Source organism: Babylonia areolata, chromosome 33 (genome assembly GCF_041734735.1).
Source record: "Babylonia areolata isolate BAREFJ2019XMU chromosome 33, ASM4173473v1, whole genome shotgun sequence".
Taxonomy (NCBI): Eukaryota; Metazoa; Mollusca; class Gastropoda; order Neogastropoda; family Buccinidae; genus Babylonia; species Babylonia areolata.
In genome coordinates, this window is record NC_134908.1 from 2,753,838 (window position 1) to 2,781,043 (window position 27,206).

The following is a 27,206-nucleotide window of genomic DNA, read 5'->3' on the forward strand; positions in this document are numbered from 1 at the left end:
TTTACAGGAGGTTGTCAGATGGAATGGTGTGGGGTGGAGGAGAGAGAGAGAGAGGGGGGGGGGAGGGAGAGAGAGAGGGGGTGGTGGTTGCTAGAGTGGTTAGGGGGGAGGGAGAGACGAGTGGTTGGGAGGGGGGGGGGGGGTGGAGGGAGAGAGAGAGAGGAGGGAGGGCAGAGACAGGTGGAATGTGTAGACAGGGTGTGATGTGGTTAAAGGGCTTTTGGCTTTTTTTTTTTTTTTTTTTTTTTTTTTTTTTGGTTTAAACTTAGCAGTTGTCCATCATCGGCAGTCGACTTGCTGATAAACTGAGTTTGAAGGTGGATTGGTGGGTGGTGATGGTGCTTGGAGGGGGGGGGGGGGGTTGGGGGGGGGGGTGAGGAGTGTAAGGTAGTGCTGGGACACTGAGCTGATTAGGACTATTGAGCTTGACTGGCTGGGAGAAGCAAGAGTGTGTGTGTGTGTGTGAGCGTGTGTGTGTTTGTGTGTCTGTGTGTGTGTGTCTCTGTGTGTGTGTGTGTCTGTGTGTGAGTGTATGTGTGTGTGTGTGTGAAGGCAGATAGATTAGTGAGAGGAGGTGAACGCCTTTAGCCACCACTGTGAAGTTCTCAGCACCTGTCTTTAGCAAGCGATGTGTTGGGAGACAGGGTGTATGTGTGTGTCTTTCTGTGTGTGTATGTGTGTGTGGTGTGTGTGTCTGTCAGTGTGTGTGTGTGCGTGTTTGTGTATTTCTGTCTGTGTGTGTAGTGTGTGTATCTGTGAGTGTGTGTGTGTGTGGTGTGTGTATATGTGTGTCTGTGTGTGTGTGCGTGTGTGTGTGTGCGCATATTTCATTCAGGTGCAGGAGATAACATTTGAGAAGAGAGGGTGGAGTGTGAGAGAGAGTGGGAAGGGGGGGGGCGTGGGGGCAAGGGGGTTCAGAAAAAGGTAGGGGGGGGTGTAAGGCGATTGTATTTGTGAATGGTTTCCCTGTAAACGTGTGTTAGCAAATTTTGAAGTTTTCATATAGACTGGAATCAGAAGACCATGAAGATGATGCCTCATCCATAGCTTGAAACCTCATGTGGGTTTTTGTGTGGGAGGGGTTTTTTTGTAGCTAATTTTTGTTGTTGTGGTTGCTTTTCTTCTTTAGAATTTTTTTTTTTTTTTTTATATATATATAACATTATTAATAGTTTGTTTGTTATGCCTTTTGCAGAGCTGGGATGGTCCCAGGCGTGTGATGTGTGGAGTGTGGGCTGCATCATGTTCGAACTCTACACGGGCTACACTCTCTTCCAGGTCAGCTCACGTTGGTTGCTGCTCACACACACACATGCATTGCATGCACATGCACTTACACGCACACACACATATACTTACACACACGCACACACACAAACATGCACACACATTCAGTCAGGTGCGTGCACTGATATCTGTGGTAAATCACTCACATGTGCAAACATCGCATTCTGGTGAACATGTGAACGTTGACCCCCCACCCCAAACCCTTAACATGCACACACACACACACACACACACACACACACACACACACACACACACACACACACACAACACACACACACACACACACACACAATACACACACACACACACACACACACACACACACACACACACACACACACACAACTTCATGCCTCAGCCCCAAACCCCTCGCCTCTTAGCATAAACAGGACCGTCATCCCTATCCACCTCACCTGTATTTGTGTGCGTGTGTCTGTATGTGTGTCTGTATGTGTGGTGTGTGTGTGTCTATGTGTGTGGTGTATGCGTGTGTGTGTGTGTGGTGTGGGTGTGTCTGTGTGTGTGGTGTATGTGTTTGTGGTTTGTGTGGGTGGTGTTGGTGTGTGTGTGTGTGGCAATGTGTGTGAATGTTTGTGTGCTTGTGTGTGTGTGTGTATTCACATGTGTGTGTGTGTGTGTGTATTCATGTGTGTGGCAATGTGTGTGTATGTGCTTGTGTATGTGTGTTTGTGTGCATTCACATGTGTGTGTGTGTGTGTATTCATGTATTTGTGCGTGTGTTCGTATTCATGTGTGTGTGTGTGTATTCATGTGCGTGCGTGTGTTCGTATTCATGTGTGTGTGTGTGTGTGTGTGTGTGTGCATGTATGTGTGTGTGTGTGTATTCATGTGCGTGCGTGTGTTCGTATTCATGTGTGTGTGTGTGTGTGCAGACGCACGACAACAAAGAACACCTGGCCATGATGGAAAGAATCCTGGGCTCCCTACCCTACAGGATGGCCAAGAAAACCAAGTGAGTCTGACACTGACAGCGACAACTACAGCAGCAAAAGGGTGAAGCTCAAACTGAATTGAAAACGTTCCAGACGTAGAACGATCATAGCGGGGAGAGAATGAATGTATGAAATTGAATTTAATGCGAATGATTTATTCAGAAAGGCCTTTGCCCCTCGTGAAGGGGGTGTGTACGCAGACATCTTCAGTCTTACTACTTTTTTTTGTGTGTGTTTTTGTTTTTTGTTTTTTTTTGTTTTTTATAAGAAAATATGTTAGCATTTGAAGACACTGAATTTGGTTAGTTTCAGCATTTGTTGTTGATATAAAGATAATGATAAGAACAATGATTACAAAATTTTTATGGTGCTGAATCCTGTCAATAAACTAAGTTTATTAGATTCGCAAATGTTGATCGGAAACTCTTTTGGGGTTTAAAAGACGTTTGTGGGTTGTTGTTTTTTTGTGAACCTCCCTGCGACGCTGTTGTGCATTTAAAAATGTTAATTCTGGACATGAAGTCATCGTTTTTTTGTTGTTGTAGTCCTTTGTACTCTGATAGGAGTGGCAGGATAATTAACTACATGAAACTTGACAAATCAAAGAGCTTGCAGATTGCAGAGTTCCATGGGGTTTTTTGGGTTTTTTTTTTTTTTTAAGTGGTTCGAACAGGAGCAGCTGTGGTTTGAAGTATTGCAGCCCTTACTCATATCTGTCTTGCCCTTCTCCTTTTCAGCAGTACCTTTCAGATAACGATGGCGATTTTGTGTGTGTGTGTGTTCGTGGGCTGCAGCTCCCATGTTCACACCAATGCACCAGTGGGCGTTTACTTCTGTGACCGTTTTATTTTAACCTCACCATGTAGGCAGTCATATCTGTCTTGCCCTTCTCCATTTCAGCAGTACCTTTCAGATAACGATGGCGATTTTGTGTGTGTGTGTGTGTGTGTGTTCGTGGGCTGCAGCTCCCATGTTCACACCAATGCACCAGTGGGCGTTTACTTCTGTGACCGTTTTATTTTAACCTCACCATGTAGGCAGTCATATCTGTCTTGTCCTTCTCCATTTCAGCAGTACCTTTCAGATAACGATGGCGATTTTGTGTGTGTATGTGTGTGTGTGTTCGTGGGCTGCAGCTCCCATGTTCACACCAATGCATGATTGGGCGTTTACTTCTGTGAACGTTTTATTTTAACCTCACCATATAGGCAGTCATATCTGTCTTGTCCTTCTCCATTTCAGCAGTACCTTTCAGATAACGATGGCGATTGTGTGTGTGTGTGTGTGTGTTCGTGGGCTGCAACTCCCATGTTCACACCAATGCATGAGCAGGCTTTTACTTCTGTGACCGTTTTAGTTTAACCTCACCATGTAGGCAGTCATATCTGTCTTGTCCTTCTCCTGTTCAGCAGTACCTTTCAGATAACGATGGCGATTTTGTGTGTGTATGTGTGTGTGTGTTCGTGGGCTGCAGCTCCCATGTTCACACCAATGCATGATTGGGCGTTTACTTCTGTGAACGTTTTATTTTAACCTCACCATATAGGCAGTCATATCTGTCTTGTCCTTCTCCATTTCAGCAGTACCTTTCAGATAACGATGGCGATTGTGTGTGTGTGTGTGTATGTGTGTTCGTGGGCTGCAACTCCCATGTTCACACCAATGGGCGTTTACTTCTGTGAACGTTTTATTTTAACCTCACCATGTAGGCAGTCATACTCCATTTTCAGAGCGGGATGATGGCGATGAGAGTGTTGATCCTGTTTGACAGACTTCATTTGCGGTGAAGTTTATTTTATTTTTTATTTTTTTTATTTTTTTTTTTAGTGTGTTCTTGCAGAGACTTTGCCATCTGAGGTGCAGACTTAATTTGCTGTGAAGTTGTTGTGTTTTTTGTTGTTGTTTTTTTTTTTTTTTGAGTGATCTTGCAGAGATTTCACCGTCTGGAATGCTGCTGAAAGTAGTAGTTATATCCTGAGAGAGGTTTAATATTGTTGGGAGTGTGTGTTTTGGGGGTGGGTGTTGGGGGGTTGACAGTTTGTCATTGGCAGGTGATTTATTGTTGCTGCACAGTGTGTGTGAAAGGTCCAGCCTGATGGTGTTGTGTATGTGTGTGTGTCGTTATTTGTCACAGAAACAATGCTGATTGTCATTTTCACTTGTCCGTCATTTGTGTTGTTCATGGAAAACACACACACACACACACACACAAATATGTACACAGAACAAACACATAGCAACAAGAACAACAGCAAAAACTAAAGAACATTGAAAACAATAAAAGATCTCTGCCCAGGTTCCGATAAGGACTGGCAAGAATAATAATGATGATGATAATGATGATTAGGATGATAATAATAATAAGAAGAAAATATGTCTGTATTACAATTTACATTTACGTGTTAGGTCTAGAACAGAGAACATGAAGTATGCAGCTCCAAGAGAGCTTTCCTCCTGCAAAACTCAAAAGCCAAAGCCGCAGTTAATTTTTTATTTTATTCTGATAACATTTTATCTCTTTAAAAAAAAAAAAAAACATTTTTTTCTTTCTCTTTTATCTACACCTTTTTTTTCTCCAATTTATTTGACCGAAAAAACCAAAGTTATCATAGTGAAGTTTTTCGTTTCCGTTGCCTGTTTTTGTTGTGTTCAGTGTATTGAAGACGTGGGAGTCGAAATGCATTTTGATTTTTTAATGTTTTGGGGGGTTTTTTGGTTGTTTGTGTTACTGGGGTTTTTTTTGTTTAAATCTTTGTTTTTGTCTTTTGTTGTTTTTTAATATATTTTTTTAATTTTTAAAATTTCTTTTTAGTGTAGTGTATATGGAGTTGTGATGCAGTGGTGCCTTCTTCAGAAACAGAAACTGTATTGACTGGCATGTTCTTGTGTAAAGTGCTTTGAGAGGTCTGAAAGTGAACTGTCATTACTGTTTTTTACTACTATTTTAACTACACATACTTTACCGTCACCCACCAGTGCAGACAGACTCTGGCAGGGAGTCCCCAATTCTTGTCCTGTGCAAAACTACTACCTGCCAATGCGGAGAAAACGAAAAGTAGCTACGGCCGATAACCTCCCGGAAGTAGGTTACCTCCCTGACGAGCTTCCTCTTTTTCCGGCAGCCATCTTGACTCCTGATCAGACGGGCGCAATAGCCGAGTGGTTAAAGCGTTGGACGTTCAATCTGAGGGTCCCGGGTTCGAATCACGGTGACGGCGCCTGGTGGGTAAAGGGTGGAGATTTTTACGATCTCCCAGGTCAACATATGTGCAGACCTGCTAGTGCCTGAACCCCCTTCGTGTGTATATGCAAGCAGAAGATCAAATAACGCACGTTAAAGATCCTGTTATCCATGTCAGCGTTCGGTGGGTTATGGAAACAAGAACATACCCAGCATGCACACCCCCAAAAACGGAGTATGGCTGCCTACATGGCGGGGTAAAAACGGTCATACACGTAAAAGCCCACTCACGTGCATACGAGTGAACGCAGAAGAAGAAGAAGACTCCTGATCCTGTGCTCTTCATACGGCTGTTTTGGGGTTTTTTTTTCTGTCTGTCTGTCGATTCTTTGACACTCATGTTTTGTGTCTTGACGAAGACTTGTGACAGGTTCACTGCGCTAGTGGGTCACGGTAAGTATGATAGATAAACCGTAATTTTAGGGGGGGGGGGGGGGGGGGGAAATTTCTTTATTATTACAATGATGTGCTTCTGTCCCACCCCCACCACACCCCCACACCCCCCTCACTCCCCACAAAAGAACCAATTTTTTCTACCACGGCCGTCTGGACTGGGATCCCCTGACCCCCGCCGGGCGGTACGTTCGCGAGAACTGCAAGCCGCTCTATGTGAGTAGCTGTGTGTGATGAACAACACCTCCCCCCCCCCACCCCAACCATCCCCCTATCCCCCCACCATCCCCCCCACACACACACCATCCCTCCCCCCCCCCCCCCCCCCCCCCCACCCCAAGCCTTGACATGCAGCATGCCAGTGTGTGTGACTGTGAGAGTGTGTGTGTGTGTGCAAGGCTTGGATGGTGTGGATTTCGGTTTGCTGATAGTGTTCCTTTTTTTTTTTTTTTTTTTTTTTTTTTACGTCCTTGGTTTAGAACCTTATTTCTGGATTGTAGATTTAAACAACATGTTTTGAGTACCATTGAAAATAAGATTGTGTCTCGGCGGGTGGGGGTGGGGAGGAGATGGGGGGTGGGGGGGGGGGCATGTCTGAGTGATGGTGTGGAATTTGGCTTGCTGAGAGTCTACCTGGTTTAGGACCTTATTTTCCAGAGTTAACCAGCAAGTTTTGAGTAGAGGCAAATGTGTAACCTTGAAATTCAGGTTTTCGTGTTTTGTCTTTTAGACTCTGGTGGTGTGGATTTTGGCTTTTTGGGAGTGTTCCTGTTTTAAGACCTTGTTCAGGAACTTATTTCTGGTTTTAAACAACAAGTTTTGAGTAGAGGGGAATGAACCTTCAAGATAGGATTGTCTGTGTGTGTGTGTGCGCGCGTGTGTGTGTGTGACTCGTGTGGTGTGGATTTCAGCTTGCATAGAGTGTTCCTGGCATAGGACCTTAGTTCTGGCGTTGAAACGTTTTTCAAGTAGAAGTAAATGTGCCTTGGAGTTCAGGCGTGGGTTTTTTTTTTGTTTTGTTTTTTTAAGGTCTTCGTCGGGATGGATAAAAATCTTTAACGGATTTTTAGGTCTTCCTTGTACAAGATGGGTTGTTTTGGGTTTTAAAAAAAATTCTTTATATTTTTTTAGTCTTATGGATAGAATTTTTAAATTTTTATAAGGAATTTCATGTCTTCTTTGTATAGATACTTTTTTTGATTGTTTGAGGATTTTAGGTCTTAGCTACATGGGTACCTTTTTTGTTTGTTTGCTTGTTTTGTTTTAAAGAATTTTAGATCTACATTGTATGGATACAAGATCTTTTTTTTTTCTTTTTTTAGGATTTCAGATCTTTGTCATATGGATATATGACATTGCACAGTGACTGGTTTCAAGTGAATATTATTCTTGTCCATAGGGGTTCATATTTTATTCCAGCACTTTCTTCACATTCTTCGTTTTATTATTTATTATAAAAATTAAAAAAATTAAAAAAAAAAAAAATCAAAGCATTTTAGCATATTCGCATGTCCGACTCTTAGCTTTTAGAAGTTCAGTAGCAAGAGAGTTGAGCCCTGTCCTTGTGTATCGTCTCGCTCGCTTTGGCATTTTGCATGGTGAAAAGGCAGCGTTTTCGATGCCAGAATGTGACATGAAAAAGGGGGCGTAGCTGGCGCTGCTTGTCACTTAGTTCCAGACCTTCGCGGACCTTTATAGCAGTGTCTTCATTATCATTGCTTTCATCTGTCATAGCAGCAGCAGCAACAACAAAAAATAACAAAGTCCCTTATTCTATGGCCTTGTTTTCATGTCATAGCAGCAGCAACAACAAAAAATAACAAAGTCCCTTATTCTATGGCCTTGTTTTCATCTCATAGCAGCAGCAACAACAACAAAAAATAACAAAGTCCCTTATTCTATGGCCTTGTTTTCATCTGTCATAGCAGCAGCAACAACAAAAAATAACAAAGTCCCTTATTCTATGGCCTTGTTTTCATCTGTTATAGCAACAGCAACAACAACAAAAAAATAACAAAGTCCCTTATTCTATGGCCTTTCAATCCTTATCTATTTGTATTTGTATTTCCTTTTGTCACAACAGATTTCTCTGTGTGAAATTCGGGCTGCTCTCCCCAGGGAGAGCACGTCGCAACACTACAGCACCACCCATTTTTTTGTGTATTTTTTTCCTGCGTGCAGTTTGATTTGTTTTTCCTATCGAAGTGGATTTTTCTATAGAATTTTGCCAGGAGCAACCCTTTGTTGCTGTGGGTTCTTTTACACATGCTGCACATGGGACCTCGGTTTATCATCTCATCCGAATGACTAGCGTCCAGACCACCACTCAAGGTCTAGTGGAGGGGGAGAAGATATCGGTGGCTGAGCTGTGGTTCGAACCAGCGTGCTCAGATTCTCTCGCTTCCTAGGCGGACGCGTTACCTCTAGGCCATCACTCCACTTGCAGCAACAACAACAACAACAACAAAAAAAGAACTAAGTCCCTAATTCTGTGGTCTTCCGTGCATTACAAAATGGTGGAACGGTGGGATAGAATAAAAAAAAAAAAAAAATCAATAAATAAGATAAAGAAGATAAACATTTACATCTTTAGATATACCAACCCTAAAATGATAAGGTTTCACGAAAACCCTCACCATAAAACACAAAATAGGTAGAAGCATTTGTACTTTTGTACATCTTCAGACATCTTCCAACAACAAAAAAAGAAGAAGAAGAAAAAAAGGGTTTGACAAAAACCCTTCTCCAAGGCCTAAAACACAAAATTAATAAATGAAAAAAGAAAAAGCAAGGTAAGCATTTATACTCCTGTTCATCTTCAGACATACCTACCAAAAATATATAATGTTTTATATAAAAAAAATTAAAAAAACCCAAAAAAACTTACGCTTAAACATAAACTATATAAACAAATAAAAATAACAAGATAAGCATTTATACTCTTGTACATCTTTAGATTAAACAACAAAAAAAATCTTTAAAAGATTTTTACAAAAACCTAACCCATAAACACAAAATAAATGAATTTTAAAAAAAAAAAAATTAAAAAAAAAAGATAAGGATAAGCATTTATACACATGCACGTCTTCAGACATACCTTCAAAAAATTGTTAAGAAAGGAAAAAATGGTTTGACAAAAACCTTACACTAAAAAAATAGATGTTTGGTGTCATATACTGTACCATGTCAAACTGATGCAAACTAGGCCTATCGGTTTGCTCTGCTTGGCCAAATTTCGCGCGGCTAACAGTGAAAAGACGAGGCGTCTTACCTGGTCCGCTCTTAGCCAATCAACCCTAAAACTCTATGATTTCTTGTATGACATCAGCACCTCAGCTCAGGATTATACATACAGATGCTTTCTCATTCTGGAATGACGCGTCTCTCAAGAGAGCAAACTGGACTTAGTACACAGGCACACTGATCACTACCATCTTCACTTGCAGCATGTGTGCTTGACCATTGGTGTGTCGTTTTACATTGCAGCATGTGTTGTGGCTGTGTAGCGTGTACAGCGCGCGTCGTGTGCTGTGTACATTGCTGATGCCTTGACGATGTGTCGTTTTACATTTCAGCATGTGTTATGGCTGTGTAGCGTGTACAGCACGCGTCGTGTAGCGTGTACATCGCTGATGCCTTGACGATGTGTCGTTTTACATTTCAGCATGTGTTAGGCACACAGCCTTGGTGATGATGTGTTTATTATATTTCAGCATGCTGTGAGAGTTTGTCGTGTTTATACCTGATGTTTCGTTGTACGACATTCACAGCATGTAGAGGGAATGCGAAGTGAAGCTTTGTGTGAATGCATGGGTGGGAGAAATTCAATGATAATAATAATGAAAATAATAGTAATGTTGATGATGATGATTATCCTATTCATAGAGCGCCTTTGCATGTAAAGACATGCTTAGTTGCGCCGTACTGTTGAAAAGCTGACAAGCAAAGCATGCGTGTAAACACTACATTGAAAAACTTTCATCCGTATCCCTGCATAGAAGTGCAACCACACTCTGTTCAGACATGCACAAAAATCATTGTACACAACACAACACTCAGCGTGCATATCATGTATCAGAATATCTGAATAGTGCACATTTCATACCACAATACTTAACACTAGCACCACAATGCTTTCAAAGCATATCTACAATACTTTAAAAAAAACTGAATTTCAATACTTCAAAACCAATCACATTCATCACAATGCCAAAAATCAAAGACATCACAAATACAGTCTCAACCGGTCATGGCTATTAATAGTATTGAACAGTATTTTTTTTTTTTTTTTTTTTGTCTTCCTTTATTTAACATTATTCCGGTATGAAGACGACTGACATGTTTCATTGTTCACTGTCAGTTTGATGACACCACCACGCTTTTCCATTTTCCAAGTCCTGTTTTGACAATTCTAGAGCTGGTAGTTTTTATTCATTCCAGACTGATCTCGAAATTAATTTCATGTTTTTATTGCAGCTTGTGTATATATATAGTATGCTGGACAAGAATTTGAGTGCATCTTGAAACACAAGAAATATGTGTGTGTGAATGCATGCTAACCAAGCTTGTGTGTGTGTTTTTTTTTTTGTGTGTGTGTGTTTTTGTTTCACACGTGTGGCGTGCGTGCGTGCTCCCCCCCCTCCATCCTCCATCCTTCTACGACGGCCTGTGATGTTGAAGGAAGCATAAATATTTCCACAATGGACGCTTAGTTTGGGATGAGCGAAACTCGCGAGGAAGATACGTCCGAAAGAACACGAAGCCTCTCAGGGTAAGAGATATGATCAGTGCTTTTAAGAGTATGTTTTTTTAAATTTTATTTTATTTTATTTTATTTTTTTCTTAAGCTTTGTCTGTCTCCGTCTCTGTCTCTCTCTGTGTGTCTCTGTATCTGTTTCTCTTTGTGTGTGTCTTATCTGTTTCTCTGTGTGTCTCCGTCTCTGTTTCTCTCTGTGTCTTGATCTCTTTTTCTCTCTGTCGCTGTATCTTTCCCTCTGTGTCTTTTTATCTCTGTTTCTCTCTGTATTTTTCTCTGTCTCCATCTCTCTTTCTCTCTGTCGCTGCATCTTTCTGTCTCCATCTCTGTTTCTCTCTGTCTTTCTGTCTATCTCCATCTCTTTGTCTCTGTATCTTTCTCTCTGTCTCCATCTCTGTTTCTCTCTGTCTCTGTATCTTTCTCTCTGTCTCCATCTCTCTTTGTCTCTGTCTCCATCTCTGTTTCTCTCTGTCTTTCTGTCTGTCTCCATCTCTCTGTCTCTGTCTCTCTGTCTTTATCTGTGTTTCTCACTATCTCCATCAGTTTCTCTCGGTTTCACAACCATTATCTCTAACCTTTCTTGCTGTTATTTGTCTGTCTACCTTCTTTCTCTCTCCGTCTCCCTACGTTTGGTTCTGTCTTGTCTGTCTTGATCGCAGCGTATGTCTCATTGTGTGTCATTCTCTCTGTCGGTCTCTCTACCGGTCTCATACATTTCATACCACAATACTTAACTCTCTGTCGGTCTCTCTCTCTGTCGGTCTCTCTGTCTGTTTCTCCGTCTCTCTCTGTCGGTCTCTCCGTCAGTCTCTCTGTCAGTCTCTCTCTCTGTCGGTCTCTCTGTCGGTCTCTCTGTTTGTCTCTCTGTCAGTCTCTCTCTCTGTCTCTCTGTCTGTCTCTCTGTCGGTCTGCTTCCTATCACCAGTCTCTCCCGTTTTTTCTGCCACTGTCTTCCCTGTCTGTCTGTCTCCCACTCTCTCTTTCTGTTTGTCTGTCTCTCCTCCTTTACTCATACACACTCTCGCTTTTTGTCTGCTAGTAATCGGAATGGGACTTTGGCTCTTACTTTATGAAATTCTATTCCAGTTCTATTCTGTTTCTAATTCTTTTTTTTGTAATTTATTTTATTTTGTTGTGATTCTGTCATATTCTATTCTATTCTATTCTATTCTGGTCTACCTGTAAATCATCACCACCTCTATCACCACCACCAAAAACAATCAATGAATCATAACACCCTGTTTTTCCTTCAGTGCCACTCCTACCATTGCTCTCCCCCCCATACCCCCTACCCTCCCCACCGCCCTCCCCTTGCAAAAATAGCTTACAACAAACCAGGTAAAACTTTGCCTCTATTAAAGAAATTATTCCAAAAAAGAAAAAAGAAAAAAAAAAACCCCAACGATTTATAAACCCACCAAAAACAATCAATGAATCATACCGCCCTGTTTTTTCCTTCAGTGCCACTCCTACCATTGCCCCCCCCCCTTGCCTCCACCCCCCCCCCCCCCACACACACACACACACCCTCCCCACCCCCAGCAAAATAGCTTACAACAAACCAGGTAAAACTTTGCCTCTATTAAAGAAATTATTCCAAAAAAGAAAAAAAAAAAAACCCAATGATTTATAAAAGTTGAAGAAGGGGTGGGAATTTCCCACAGTTCTACACAGTGTTCCGATTGAAGTGTGTGATAGACGACATGGACTTTATCCACACACACCCATGTACTACTCCCTGAAGTCCCCCCCCCCCCAGCCCCCCACCCCTGCCCTGAGTGTTCTCTTCTGTTTAATCGAGATGTTAGACATTTGAGGGAGGGTTAGGTCTGATAGCTGTAGTGCTCAGTTAGTACCTGAACAAAGTTGTGTGGGTGATATGGGATATCACAAACCTCTCTTATCTCTCTCTGTCTCTCTCTCTCTTCTCTCTCTCTCTGTCTCTCTGCCTGCCTGTCTGTCTGTCTGTCTCTCTTTCTCTTTTTAATTATTATTATTTTTTATTCGTTCTCCCGTCTTCCCCGTTCACTTTCAACTCCTGACCAGTAGACTAGAAGTGGTTGTTGTTGGGTTTTTTTGTTTTTGGTTTTTTTGTGTTTTTTTGTTGGTTTTTTTTTTTTTTTTTTTTTTTTTGTCTTTAACACCCTCGTGATTGTCTTACTAGTTAGTGATGAAAGTTTTTGACAAGAACTGTAGAGGTGCTACCATGGCATGGATTTATGTAATAGGAGGGTTGACTGTTTGTCTTTTGTAATGCGTGTGTGTATCGATGGGTGTGTTAACTTACTTACTCATGGCCAAAGCCTGTTCAGTATTTTTCAGAAATTAAAATTGTGTACTGTTTTTGGTCTCTGAAGAGAAAGAAAAATGTGGGATTTAAAAAACAAGTTCTGTGTGATTTGAAAAGAAAATTGTTGGGTTTTTTTTTTTTTCTTGTTTGAAATGATGTGATGATTTGGTGAAGTGTGTCTATGCATTTTCACCCATATTATTAACTCTTTTTTATTCCTTTTTTTTTTTTTTTTCAACTGATTGCTGTGCCACTTTTTTGCCATGAAATTCTTTTTCTTTTCTTTTTTTTTTTTCGTCTGTTTTTGGAATGCCAGAATTATGCATGTCACAAGGGCCAGTATATATATATTATATTAACACTCTGTGCATGGCGCTGCGAGTCGGACATGTGATAGATTAGTAGTTTTTGCCTGTGACACTTTCAGCAAGCCGGAAAAAACAAGGAGTGTGTGTGTGTGTGTGTTTTGGAGGGGTGTGTTTTAGATATGCACCTATTTCTTCATCTTTCTTTTTTTTTTTTTTTTTCAATTCCTAGATGTTTCTCTTGTTAATTGAATGATAGTGAATGTACACAAAGGATATATTTTGTGCAAGTTGTACTCATTTGATTTTTTTTTTTTTTTTTTTTTTTTTAAACGAATCTTTGATTTATAATTTGTTAGATTGTATATGTTGTATATTTGATATTGATGTTAGTTTATTGCTGATTGTTGTTGTATATATATATATATTTTAAATGGGTGAGATATGATTCAGCTCTATTCATTGTGTTAGCTTGTTTGTTTAGTTAGTGAGTTAGTGAGGGAGCTGTCTGCGCATCTATCATTTACAAATTTATTATTTATACCAGTTTTAAAGAGTGGATGAATACGTTTTGGGTGGGCTAGAGTTATTATGTGACATTCGAGAGACGATCCAGATCGTTCAAAACCCACTAGGCAGTTGCACACAGGCTGGAATTTTGAAGTGGCTGCATGATAAGGGCATACATGTCATTTGTTGGCGGGAAAAGCTTTTTTTCTCAAAATCTGACAACAGATGTTGGGGGGGGGGGGGGGGGGGGGGGGGGGAATAGGAAAGTGGAAGGGTTGCAGGGGAGAATTGAGCATTTGTCTGACGCAGTATGGACTTCTTTGTATCAGTAAAGAAAAAAATAATGGGGTAAAAAATATTAGGTACAGGTACAGAATTCGGGACTCTTTTTTTTTTTTTTTTTTTTTTTTTTAAAGCCTTTTTGGCTTTTCAATGCCCCTTCTTAATATAGAAATAGTTTAGGGTTGCGCACATGCATATGAAATTTTTAAAATGTTCATTCATCAAAATCGAATGGTTTTATTAATGATTTAGAGTCATTGTCTAGAAGATTCTTGAACTGGTCAATAGTTTAAGCTGTTTTTGTTGAATTTTTCAATGCATTCCATCCTTTAATTGCTCTAAAGCTAAAAGAAAACTTACGAATGTTTGTTCTGCAGAATTTTGTGAAAAGGTTAGTATTTGAACTTCTGGTAACATGGAGTTTGTTAGTAGAAAAGAAGGTGCAGGGGTCAGTGTCAACCATTTTATTAATTATCTTGAATACTTGTATCATGTCTCCTCTATATCTTCTGTATTTTTGTGAAAGCAAGTTTAGTTATTAATTTCAAGTTTTGAATTTGATTGTATTTATCATATTGCATAGGGGTGGGGGTGGGGATTGCGATAGATGTGTAAATATGATTCATATGTACTGAAAATATCCTCTGTTTGTATATATGTATATGTTCACTTTTTTTTTCTTCTTTATTCATTTATCTTTGTATGGAGCTGGGAAAGAAGGAGTATGAAAATAATTGCACTTTTCATGATAATTTGAAATATTGGAAACATATCAAATACTGTTTACCTTTTTTTTTCTTTTTCTATATTAGGTTTGAGGCAGTGAAAAGAAAATTTGTTAATAATATTTTGAAGGGAAAAAAAAACATAAAAATTTCAAGGCAGCAGAATGGGGAATTATAAAGACTGTTTCTAAGAAGATCTGAGGGAACAGAAACCTTCACATTGTCATAGAAGCAGAGGAAGAGAGTTTGTTCATGTGAGAGAGAAACAGAGAGAGAGAGTGTGAGAGTTTGTTTATGTGAAAGAGAGAGAAACAAAGAAAGAGAGTTTGTTTCATGATATATATATATATATATATATATATATATATATATATACACAAACAGTGGAAAGGGTGTGTGTGAGTGACAGAGAAACAGAAGTTTGTGCATGAGAGTGAGAGAAAGAAAGAAAGAGAGAGAGAGTGCGCATGTGAGTGAGAGAGTGACGCGTGCGCGCGAGCATTTGACCTGGACCCTTGACCCCCTCACACCACCCCCACCCCCACCACGCCCCCCTCCACAGCACTATCTGGTGGACAAGGACACAGCCCACGTGGACCTCCTGGACCTCATCGAGCGCATGCTGGAGTACGTGCCGGAGCTTCGCATCTCCATGCCCGAGGCTCTCCGCCACCCCTTCTTCATCCCCTGCAAGCGAGAGATGCGCGAGATGGAGCTCATGAGGAGCTCCGCCGCCGTGGACGGGGCCGACGCTGCCTCCTCTGCCGCCTCCTCCACCAAGAGCACCACCGCTGCTACCACCACAGCCACTGCCGCTGCTACTACTAACCACACCCCTAACTCCACGGCCCCTTCCCGACCCGGCGGCAGAGGCACTGGTGTCGCTACTACTAACAATGCCCAACCCCCCAGCGTCCCCGAGCCTGTAGTTGTGGGAGGGGTTGATAGGAGAGGGAGGGGTGCCGGGGTTGGAGCGGGAGCAGGAGGGGGGAAAGGGGTTGAGGCCAAGGTCGAGGAGGTGAGGGGCGTTGGGAGGGTGAGTGGGAGAGGGAGGAACAAGGCAGGGGAGAAGGAGGGGGTGGGGGAAGGGGTGGGAGTGGAGGTGGGGAAGGCAGTGGAGAAGAAGAGGAAGGGTAAGGAAGAGGAGGAGGAGAAGAAGGATGTTGGAGGAGGAGCGAGAGAGGGAGGAGGGGGAAAAACCACCACCACCACCACCGCCACCGTCACCGCAGGAGCAGCAGCCGCCATAAGCTCGCCGCTGTTGACGACGACGGTCCCCGACGCCCCGAAAAGGTGGGCGGGGCTTCCCTCTGCGAACTACGAGCTGAGCCCTGTCGCCTCCCCAACCCCAACACGAACCTCAACGAAAACCACCACCACCACCACCACCACAGAAACACCCAAGCTGGAAGACTCGAGCATCGTGAAACGGCTGGAGCGACAAGCGGCAATTGCAGACTCCCTCAAAGAGCTGGAGACCCGACAGGAAGGTTCCGTCATGGACCGCATCAAGAGCAAAGAGAGGAAACTCGCGGCGAAGCAGTTGGCCGAGGGAAAGACTGAGGCGCCCGTGCAGGCACGGCGAAGACGCCGGGAGAGCAAACAGCTGCGAGAGAAGACGCCACCCCTCAGCCCCCTGGTTACGGAAGAGCTGAAGAATAAACAGAGAGAGGAGGAGGAGGACGAGGAGGGAAGCGGAGAGAGCGACGTTTTTGCCACCCCTCAAGCCGAACTGGCGAAAGAGGAGGAGGAGGAGGAGAAAGCCCCCGCCCCACCCAAGCCAGGAGAACCAGGTTCGCTGAAGTCGCTTAAGCTGAGAACAGCCGGCGCTGGATTCCCGATGCAGTTTGGGAAGACGGTGATCGACGTGACCCCAGCCTCGCCGCAGTACCAGGACCCGCCGGAAATCGTGGAGGCGCTGGGGATGGGTCACTTCTTCAACCAGAGCACACAGACCCCCGATCGCTTCTACAGAGAGATGTGCCCGAGCCCGCACGAGTTCTCCTCCGTGCCACCACAGATGGACAAGTGCACGCAGACTCCAGCCCAGTTCTACCCCCCGATCCCCACCCAGAACGTCGCCATCGACGCTGGGCAGTTTCCGGAAACTTCCAGTAGTGGTGGGGCGTTCTCTATGGATCAGAGCATGACCACGGAGGAGGAAGAGAGTGGTAGGGGTGGTGGGGTGGAGGATGAGGAGGAGGAGGTGTTTGAGGTTGCCCCGGTGACGGTGTCCGTGATGCCGCCGCCGCAGGTGGAGGTGGCCGGGGTGTTCCTCACCCAGGCCCCTGAGGAGGAGGGAGATGGAGGAGGAGGTGGAGGTGGGGTGGAGGAGTCGGTGGTGGTGGTGGGTGGTAGGAGTGAGGAAGGGGGTGGTGGAGGAGGAGGAGGGGTCGTGCCCCCCTGGCAGTGCTCGGTGGAGCTGACCGAGTCCCCAGTGTTTGTGCTCCCGGCCCCTCTGCTGCTACCCTCCTCCTCCTCCTCCTCCGCCCAAACCTCCCACCCTCCTGCCTCCGCGGTCCCCCCTTCCTCCTCCTCCATCTCTTCTGCTGCAGTCTCCCCAGTAACGGTCACCCTGCAGAAGCCGCCCTCGCCCCCTCCCCCTTCCCAGCAACCCCACCACCCCCCACAACAACAACAACAACAACCACAACCAAAACACCAACCACCCCCAGTTATCGTCCAGCAGCCACAACCCACGCAGACCCCCGCACGACCCGCATCGCTTCCCAACAAACCCCCGCGTCTTCCGGAACCACCGCCAATCCGCGAAAGCCCTCCTCAAAACCTGCAGTTCTGGCTCAGCCACCGCCTACAGCCGTGGTGAAAGTCCCAGCCGTGGCGTCCATCACGCTTCAGCAACCACCCGCAGTGGCCATGACCAAGTCTCCTCCCCAGCAAGTTCTGCCCCAAGCTACTACAGCAACAGCAGTCGTGAGCAGTTCGCCGTCGCCCCAAGCGCAAGCGGCAGACGCCGGCAGCGCGGATCAGAAACGCGCGCGAGCCAAGCAGAGGAGGGAGCGGAGGCGGAGACCCGGCGGCCCCACGAGCGAGAGCAGCGTGGAGAGCACGTCCACCCCACCTTCCACCCCCACCCGGAAGAACGCCGAAGGGGGCGGGGAGCAGCGGCTGAAAGCTGCGGCAGCGTCGCCGCCGCCAGCGACGTCCGGAAGCAGTGGAGGAGAGCAGCAGGCTCCGCAGGGTAAAAAAAAAGCCCCTCCTCCCAGTGCCAGTGCATGTGAGCACCCCGCGCAGTCCAAGGGAGGCAATCACAACGGCCCCCAGCCACCACCCTCAGCTGGTCAGTCCAGGGGAGACAACCCTGTAGGGAGCAGGGAAACTGGGCAGGAGGGGAAGGAGGAGGAGGAGGGGGTGGGGAGGGACAACAACGGGGCGGTGGAGGTGGTAGTAATCCCAGGGGGAGAGAAGAAGGAGAAGAATAAAGCGGAGCGCCCAAAGTTTTTCTCGGTTTCCTCGCACACATCCGACGCGACGGACGAGTTCGTGCTAGCCTCAGAGTTTTTAGACGATCACCTGTCTAGATAATAAACAACAGCTAGCTGTGTTGTGAAGTGATTCTTGATTTAGGGGAGAAGAGAAAAAAAAAGTGCTGCTTTTAAATTAAATTAATTTAACTTAAACTTTGTGGTTTGTTGGCCTGCTTGGACATTGGCTGCTGGCCCCATTTTCTACAGAAGGGGGGGTAACCCAGTCAGCGGTTGGTCTTGTGGGTTTTTTTTGTCATTTCCGTCAGTCATTGTCTTTCTGAGCAATCTGTGATGTGCTGTAGCCTAATCCCTTATCCCCAACCATCGTCACAGGTCGGTCGTCCTCATGCTATATCTGTCTTTTGAGACTTACCAAAAAAAAAAAAAAAAAAAAAAAAAGAATATATATATATATCTAGTTAGTTTGTAAGTCAGTTAGTTAGTTTGTAAGTCAGTTGTTTATTTATTTATTCATTCATTTGTTTATTAGTTGTTTGAATTTTTTTGTTTGTTGTTTAGTTATTTTTTTATGTACATAGGTATTTATTTATATCTATTTGTGTATTTATTTGTTTTATTTATTTATTTGTTTGATTATTTATTTATTTATTAGTTGTTTGGTTATTTATTTATGTATGTTGGTATTTATTTGTATGTTTATTTTTGTATTTGTTTTCTGTATGTATTTGTTTATTTTATTCATTTATTAGTTGTTTGATTATTTATGTATTTATTTGTTTAGTTATTGTTTGATTATTTATTTATGTATGCAAATATTTATTGAAGATTTATTTTTGTGTCTGTTTTATTTATTTATTTGTTTTGCTTTATTTTTATTTAGTTATCCAGTAGGTTTGCGGAAGTTATGGCATGTGTTAGGCTTACCCAGAGCAAAAATGTAGAACAGAATATCAGTCATCATTTTAGAAAATAGAAAAAAAAATAATAATAATACTGCGCTATCAGCCACAAAAAATTAGTCCAATACTTTAAACAAAAAAATCATCAACATGCTTAGGAAAAAAAAAGATAATAAAGAAAAAGAAGCAGTAGCTTAACATAACACGTTTAAAAAAAAAGAAGAAGAAGAAAAGATAAAATTAACACATGATAGCCCAATATAACATATTATTTTTCATGGTATGCGAGATTATTTTTCTCAGGTTCTAAACTCCCAGGGACAGATTTGGCATGAGGACACACGTCGTGTGACACCTGTGCTTGCTGCTTTATAATAAAGCAGGCTGAGCTTACATCTTTGTACAGTTTGATTTTTTTTTTTTTTCTTTTTGGTAAGTGGTGTGGTATGTAATAATATGCAGCAGAAGCTATTTAAAAAAAAAAATAAAAAAAAAAAGTTGAAAGAGAGATTTATGATATTAAAAACCGAGTGCTTCCGTTTTCTTCTTCCATCTCACCCTGGGTTTTATTCCATCTCCCCGAACTCCCCCCCCCCCCCCCCCCCCCCCCCCCCCCCCCCCCCCCCCCCCCCCATCTCCTGTACAGTTTCCGTTCAGCGTGTGCGTGTTTTTTTTTGTCGGAATTCATTTTTTTCTGGTTGTGTAGTCGCATTCGTTTTTCATCATTTTGTCCATCGCAGATTTTGTCGTGGGAGGAGTTTAGCGCGCGCGGGCCCGTGGGTGTGTGTTTGAAGCAGTGATCATGACGGTTGGACTCCGGAGTTAGGTGTGTTTTGTGTGAGCAGTGGAGTTTGTATACAGCTGATTAAAAAATAAATAAATAAATAAACAGTAAAAGTATGATTGAGGTACATTGAAAACAAAAGGGGGAAAAAAAGAAAGAAAATATGATGGAAAAATTGATTGAGAGATATTGAAAACAAAGAGAAAGAGGGAGAAAGAAAATATGATGGGAGAATTGTTTGAGGTTAACTGTCTGAATGAATCAGGTTTGTTTCTCATGAAGCTTCCGTTTTTTTGTTTTTTTAAGGGTTTCCACTGGCAGGCATTCTGCTGACTTTAGAGTACATGTACTGCAGTGTTGTTAATGGTTTCTCATTCGTTTGCTGCACTTTGACATGTTTGGGGAAATTCTTGCACCTGGCTTGTCCACTTTCTGCACGGACTTTGGGAAATGTTTTCTCATCACTTTTCCTCTTTGTTCTCGTCTGATAATTTCGGCATTTTCTCATACTTCGACATGTTTTTGGGGAAATGTTTTCCTCTTGCATTTCCATTTGCTCCCCCCCTAGCATTGTTCTTGGAAATAGTTAAATCTCATATCTACTTTCATCTCGTAGCGGTATTTCAGTTGTTTCCAGCACATTATTTTTTGGGGGAACTACTTTTCTTTTTATGTTTCATTTTGCTGATCCATGGACCTCTTTGAGTCAAACAGTGCGGAGTTTGTTTACAGATGTTGCCTGCAGCAGTGGTTCTATTATATTTGTCCGGAATCATCAGAGAGGTTGCTTTTTTATTGTTTCCGTCACAGTTGTTGGCGTTGTCACAAATTTCGGAACTGTGCCTTCTCTGCCCTTGTCCTGAATCAAGCTGGGTTGTCTTAGGTTTGTCGGAGGTGGATGTGGGTTGCCTTTTGGTCGAAATATTTGCCTTGGAATTAATTGTCTCTAATGGAATCAGTTGTTGTTCATTTTGATTGTCTTTAGTCAGAATATGGAGTATGAGAGAATTGTCTCTGATGGAATCAGTTTTTTGTTCTTTTGATTCTCTGTAGTCAGAGTACTGTCATTTCATTCATTTTGCCCATCGCTCCTGGTGGAGCATAGGCCATCGACGACCCCTCGCCATCGCACTCTGTTCTGGGCTGTTCTGGCCATTCCAGTCCAGTTGGTCCCTTGCTGCTTCAGCTCTGCCTTGGTGTCTCACCTCCAGCTGTTGCGAGGCCAGCCTCTCTTCCTCTTTCCCTGCGGGTTCCAGGTCAGGGCTTGGCGTGTGATGCTGTAGTATCATTTTAACAGAGTGTTTGCCTTGTTAAGTTTGCTACGGATCAGATGGAGACTCAATAGGCCTAGTTTGCATCAGTTTGACATGGTAAGTATATGTATCACCAAACATGGAGTATAATACAAACTCCTCCTTTTCGTTTCATTATTCGTCTGTCTCTTTCCTCATTCAGAACTTTTAACAGATTTCTGAGTAAACGGTTTCATTCTTTGTCGAGGGTCGGAATGGTTTCTTTCTGTCAGTGTCACATTGCTTGTGTGCTGTGGTCACGAGTCAGAGAGATCACTGATAATGATTGTCAGAAATCAACAGAGATTTTGATGACTGTCAGTAGAAAAAATAAAAGTAATATCAAGGTGCACTTTTTTTTTTCATCTTTTTTTTTTTTTTTACTGTTCAATTGTGTCAAATTTCCTCTATGATCATACAGAATTGCGTCAAAAATCAGAATCTTTTCTTTCGCGGTCAGATTCCGATAAGAGGGGTTGTCTTCCTTGTTTGTTTGTTTTTTTTAAATTTTTTTTTTATACAAATCAGAGTGATTGCCTCCTGCCGTGGATTGTCAACATACAGTGTGCCTTTGGATGAAACTAAAAACTCCTGTGGATGGATGCCTGCTGTATGTTGTAACATCAGTCAAGACTATGTGTGCTTTCCTGCATCCAGCTGTTCCGTGATTCCTGTGATTGTGGGTGCCTTAAAAACCAACGACTGTTGTCAGTGCCTTCCTGAAAACGTGAACCACGAAAAGAAAAAGTCCACAGCTGTTATATCCTTCCCTGACTGGTCTCTGCCTTATCCTCCTGAAATGGTTGACCTTCATCAGAGTGTGTGAAGCTCGCTAGGATCGAACTCACCATACATACCCGATCTTCAGTGTGTTTGTTCGCCTACTGCCAGAAACCAGCCACAATTCCCTTAACTCTTTGCCAACTGTTGAGTGTCCGTCTGGCTCTGTAACCTCGATCAGCTTAAAACCAACCTGACACCCCGTACGTTTTTTGCTAACCGAGTATCCATCTGAACTATGTTCTGTGTGTTGTTCACCTGCCAGAATCCAGCCACATCCCGCGTGACTCTTGCTGGCTCGTGAGTGTTCGGTCTGGCTTTTTTAATCTTGATCTGCCAAAAACCAGCCAAGCCCTGTAACTCTTTGCCAACTCTTCTTCGGTATCCGTCTGGTTTGTGTGAATCTTCATTGTGTTGTTCGCCTTCTTCCCCAAAACCAGCCACACCCTGTAACTCAGTGCCAACTCTTCTTCGGTATCCATCTGGTTTGTGTGAATCTTCATTGTGTTGTTCGCCTTCTTCCCCAAAACCAGCCACGCCCTGTAACTCTTTGCCAACTCTTCTTCGGTATCCGTCTGGTTTGTGTGAATCTTCATTGTGTTGTTCGCCTTCTTCCCCAAAACCAGCCACACCCTATTACCCTTTACCAATTTGTGAGTTGTCCGTCTGGCTTCGTAACTTTGGTATCTTTTGAAAAAAAAAAAACGAAAAAAGATTTTCCTTGCTGTGTCAGTGTGCCCCAGTCTTGCAGTGCCCAAGAGATAACCTTGACCCTTCCCCTCTGACCCCTTCCCCGTGACTTGACTGATCAAAGAAAAAAAAAAAGGCTCTGGGATGAAAACAGTGTTGTTGCTTTTTCTTCGTCCCATCATCCTTATCGTCGTCGTGTGCAGCACACAGCCCTTTGTGCCGAAATGGAAAGAGATTCCTGGAATGCCTGATCAGTTAGCGCCATCGAGATATCCGTCCTTCCCCAAATCATGGAGTGCCAACCCCCTTTAAAAAAAAAAAAAAAAAAATCTTAACATGCTGTGCTGCCTTCCTAGTGCCCTTTTTTGGGGGGTGGGTGGGTGGGGGAGGTGTTGAGGGAGATCGATTTATCATAATGTATATCTATTGGGGAACATGTTTACCAAAAAACAAAAAAAAAAAGATAGGAGCAGTCCATTGGTGGTCGGTGGGGTTGGGAGTGTGGAAGAGTAGCATAGGATATATACATGTATATTATTGATTACACTTCCAGAATGAAAAAACAAAGAAAACACACACACACACACACACACACACATACATACACACACACACTTATTTACCAGAGTCCGACCAACAGAAATCAGTGTTTTCCTTTGAACTTTGTCCCCCCCCCCCCCCCCCCCCCCCCCCCTCCCTCCAATCCCCCCTTTTTTTCTTTTTTTTTAGAATACACTGACTGTGCATGTGTGTGTGTGTTTGTATGAGACATTGCATTCATTCTGTGATTTTTTTCTCTCTTTTTTTTTTTCAGTTTAGTTTCTTGCATGTTCTAAAGATAGGGATCTGGAATAGTGAAGTTCTTAGGTTTTGCTTATGTTTGCCAAAAGCATCTTCACCTTTTGTTTTCTGCATGTACCATATTTGAAATCTCAATTGAAAATGAGAGAGAGAAAAAAAAAGATATCCAGCATTTAATGTGGGGAAACAGAATGTTGTGTGCTTTCTTTATCGCTAGGTTGTGAAACTGAACCGTCCAAATGATTATAATAAATGTAAGTCGTTGTCATGGCCCGGAAGATGGATAAATACCTGTGTTAACATTTTTTTTTGTCGGTAATTTTTCTTGATCATCTTTTTTTTAGTTATGTAAAGAACAATTTGAAAATCACCTTGATTTGGTAATGGTTTATTATTTCTTGTAAGAAAAAAAAAATTTGTTCCAGCCCAACCCTCTCGGACAGAGTTTTGTTTAAATCAGTTAGTGGTTGAAACCGAAATTTGCATGTCTGCCAGAGAGAACGGAGGCAATTAAAAAGGAAAGGAAGAAAGATAATTGATTACTGTATTCATATAATGAACCCAAGTAAACAGTGAAGAGGTTTTTTTTTTTTGTTTACCGCAAGCTAACACACACACATACATACTACTTTCTTAGTTTCTCTTGAGTTATCAATTATTGTTGATCAACTAAAAAGAATTAACATAAAATTATTCTTTATTTTGTGATCTATTTGTTTTATTTTCAGTTCCTGGTTGTTTTTTTTGTGGTTTTTTTTGTGATCATTTGTTTCTTTTTTTTATTAGCGACCAAAAACAAAACAGCCAGACTCCGACGGGTGCAATAGCCGAATGGTTAAAGCGCTGGACTTTCAATCTGAGGGTCCTGGGTTCGAATCTCGGTGCACCTGGTGGGTAAAGGGTGGAGATTTTTACGATCTCCCAGGTCATCGTATGTGCAGACCTGCTAGTGCCTGAACCCCCTTCGTGTGTATATGCAAGCAGAAGATCAAATACGCACGTTAAAGATCCTGTAATCCATGTCAGCGTTCGGTGGGTTACGGAAACAAGAATATACCCAGCATGCACACCCCCGAAAACGGAGTATGGCTGCCTACATGGCGGGGTAAATAAATAAAAACGGTCATACACGTAAAATGTTACATGTTTGTCTGAGTGTGCATGCGTGTGCGTCTGAAATCTGATTGAACGACACAGGAAACGAATGATGAGCGCCCAGTGGCAGCCGTCAGTCGGCTCTACCCAGGTAGGCAGCCTGTGGTGCAAATTTATTTATCAGATGTCTGTGAGATAAGAGTGTATCGTCATGACTAAACAGCCTGCTGCTTGATGAAGGACACACAAAGAATATCCAGGGATCGCGTTAACGCATGTTTTTCGCGTATTTGACGCATTTTGATTTTCGCTGACGCATTTTCACAGCGCTCACGCGTAACACTTACGCAAAACAACTTTTACTCCAAGCCGTATCAATGCATCTTTAGGACTGACTTGGCAGCTAGGTTTGCGATACTGAATCAGATGGTACAAAACAAAGTGTCTGTGCATGCGGAGCACTGCGAGATGCCTACGTGACTCTTAACAGCTACAGCCAATTAACAGAGTATGCGCAACTTGCAATGGAAGGTTCGGCAGCATTGAGCCAGTGCAACGAACTGATTGTCAGGGCTTGTGGTGAATTTCAGCGCCGACGTGAGCGGCGAAAATAGGTGAGTAAACCTTTGATTTAGTGTCATAGGTCTGACGCAATTCTGACTCTAACTTACGCGTTTTTTTGCCGACTTTGCGTAAGCTGCACGCGTTTTGAAAAAGTCTAGCGCGATCCCTGAATATCATGTCCAAATTCATTCTTTTCTGTTTTGTTTTGTTACAGTATTTTTTTTTTAAAAAAAGAACTGAAATGGCTGCAGAAAATTAATGCTTTGTAGCTGTAGTAGTAGTAGTAGTGGTAGGTGCAGTGCACGCCAGGAGATTGTTGGCGTTTCATTAGTGGCTGGTAGTGGTTGTGGTGATGTATGGTGGGAGGCCAAAATTCTGACCTGTTGAAACGAGGGTCCATATGACGTGGAAGAGAGGGGTGTGCGTGGAAAACTTGGGTGTGCGGGTGTTTAGCTCACGGCACGGGGACGCTCCTGAATCGTTAGGAGAGGCGTGCCCATCTCCGTCTGAGGTTTCCTTTGGTAAGGCTGTGTGTTGGTTGAATGTGAAAGATTCTTTCTATTTTGGACTTCAGATGTGTGTGTGTGTTGTTAGTGTGGTTCTCCGTACGATTGAATGACTTACTTGAAGATTGTTGTAATTGAAATAATCTTCTTTTTTTTTGTAGCATGGCATTCTGTATGTTTGTATTTTTCTGTTATTTGAATGAATCTGTTTATTATTCGTAGTAGTAGTAGCAGTATTCATCTTTTTATTTTATTTTTACTTCTTGTTTTCTGTGTTTTTTTTTGTTTTTGTTTTTTTTCTCAAGGCCTGACTAAGCGCGTTGGGTTACGCTGCTGGTCAGGCATCTGCTTGGCAGATGTGGTGTAGCGTATATGGTTTTGTCCGAACGCAGTGACGCCTCCTTGAGCTACTGAAACTGAAAACTGTGGGTTATGTGGGTTTTTTGTTGTTGTTGTTCTTTACTCATGCTGTTGTTTTGTTTGTCCTGTTTCTTTCAGAATACAGTATGTTGTGCTGGTTCTTGTTTGTGGCAGTGCATATATTACGGGAAAGGTGAAAATAAGATCTTCAGGTCATATCCTAATGCGTGTGTGTGTGTGTGTTGCAGAACCTGGTTTTGTCGTTGTGTATAATGTCATCTGAGTTTCTGTCTTACTGCTCATGCAGACATTGATAGAGATGCAGTTAAAATGAAAACGCCATGCCATGGGTAGCAAGTTAGTCAAGTTCTCTGTTGGTTGATTTGTTGTCTTAATGTTTTTGGACCATTTCCCCCCCTTTTTTTTTTCTTCATCTTCTTTTTATATAATTTACTTTTTACCTTTTTTTTTCCGTATCTTAAAAAAAAAAATTTTAAATTAGGTATTATTTTTTGATGCAAAGAAAGTTGTCTCCCATACCCAGCCATGATCTTTCTCCTCCTCTTGTGATTATGTGTGTGTGTGTGTATAATTTATGTGTTTCAGTAACAGAAACCTGTCTGTTTCCCGTGTGTGTGTCTCTGTGTGTAATTATTTATTTATGTTTGTGTGTGTGTGTTTCGGTAACAGAAACCAGCCTGTCTCCACTAATTAACCTGTCGGCAGTTTCCCCTGTGGGTTTTTTTTTTTCATGCATCTATATTATTACAAAGATAGAGATTGGGTTTCTTCTTACCCTACCCCCCCTCCCCAACCCCCCCCCCCCCCACACACACACACACACACACCCTCTCCCTCTCTGTCCCCCAAGGCTCCCCCCACCACCCCCCTCCATCCTAACTCACCCTCCTCCATGGATCCCACCAGATTTCGAATGCAGTGCGCGTGCTTTTAACTTCTGGTCAGGCCCTGTGCACAGGTTGTCAGGCCTCCAGCCATGAATATGGATGGTCACGACAGTAACAATATCTTGTCATTCGGAGGAGACGATAAACCGAGGTCCCGTGTGCAGCATGCACTTAGCGCACGTAAAAGAACCCACGGCAACAAAAGGGTTGTCCCTGGTAGAAAAATCCATTTCGATAAGGGGGGAAAAAAAGAAAAGAAAAACTGCATGCAAGAAAAAATACCCGCCAAAAATGGGTGGCGCTTTCACTGTAGCGACGCGCTCTCCCTGGGGA

General features: G+C 42.9%; 1 protein-coding gene across 1 annotated transcript in view; it reads left to right on the plus strand.

The window, feature by feature from the left end:
• The window catches only part of LOC143276836 (uncharacterized), a 97,786-nt gene that overhangs the window by 62,119 nt on the left and 8,461 nt on the right, over window positions 1-27,206 (plus strand). Inside the window, exons 9-13 of the mRNA XM_076581491.1 lie at window positions 1,196-1,278; window positions 2,184-2,263; window positions 6,006-6,093; window positions 15,308-17,419; window positions 17,521-17,947. Coding sequence (XP_076437606.1) covers window positions 1,196-1,278; window positions 2,184-2,263; window positions 6,006-6,093; window positions 15,308-17,419; window positions 17,521-17,947 — 2,790 coding nt within the window. The remainder of the gene's footprint in view (window positions 1-1,195; window positions 1,279-2,183; window positions 2,264-6,005; window positions 6,094-15,307; window positions 17,420-17,520; window positions 17,948-27,206) is intronic.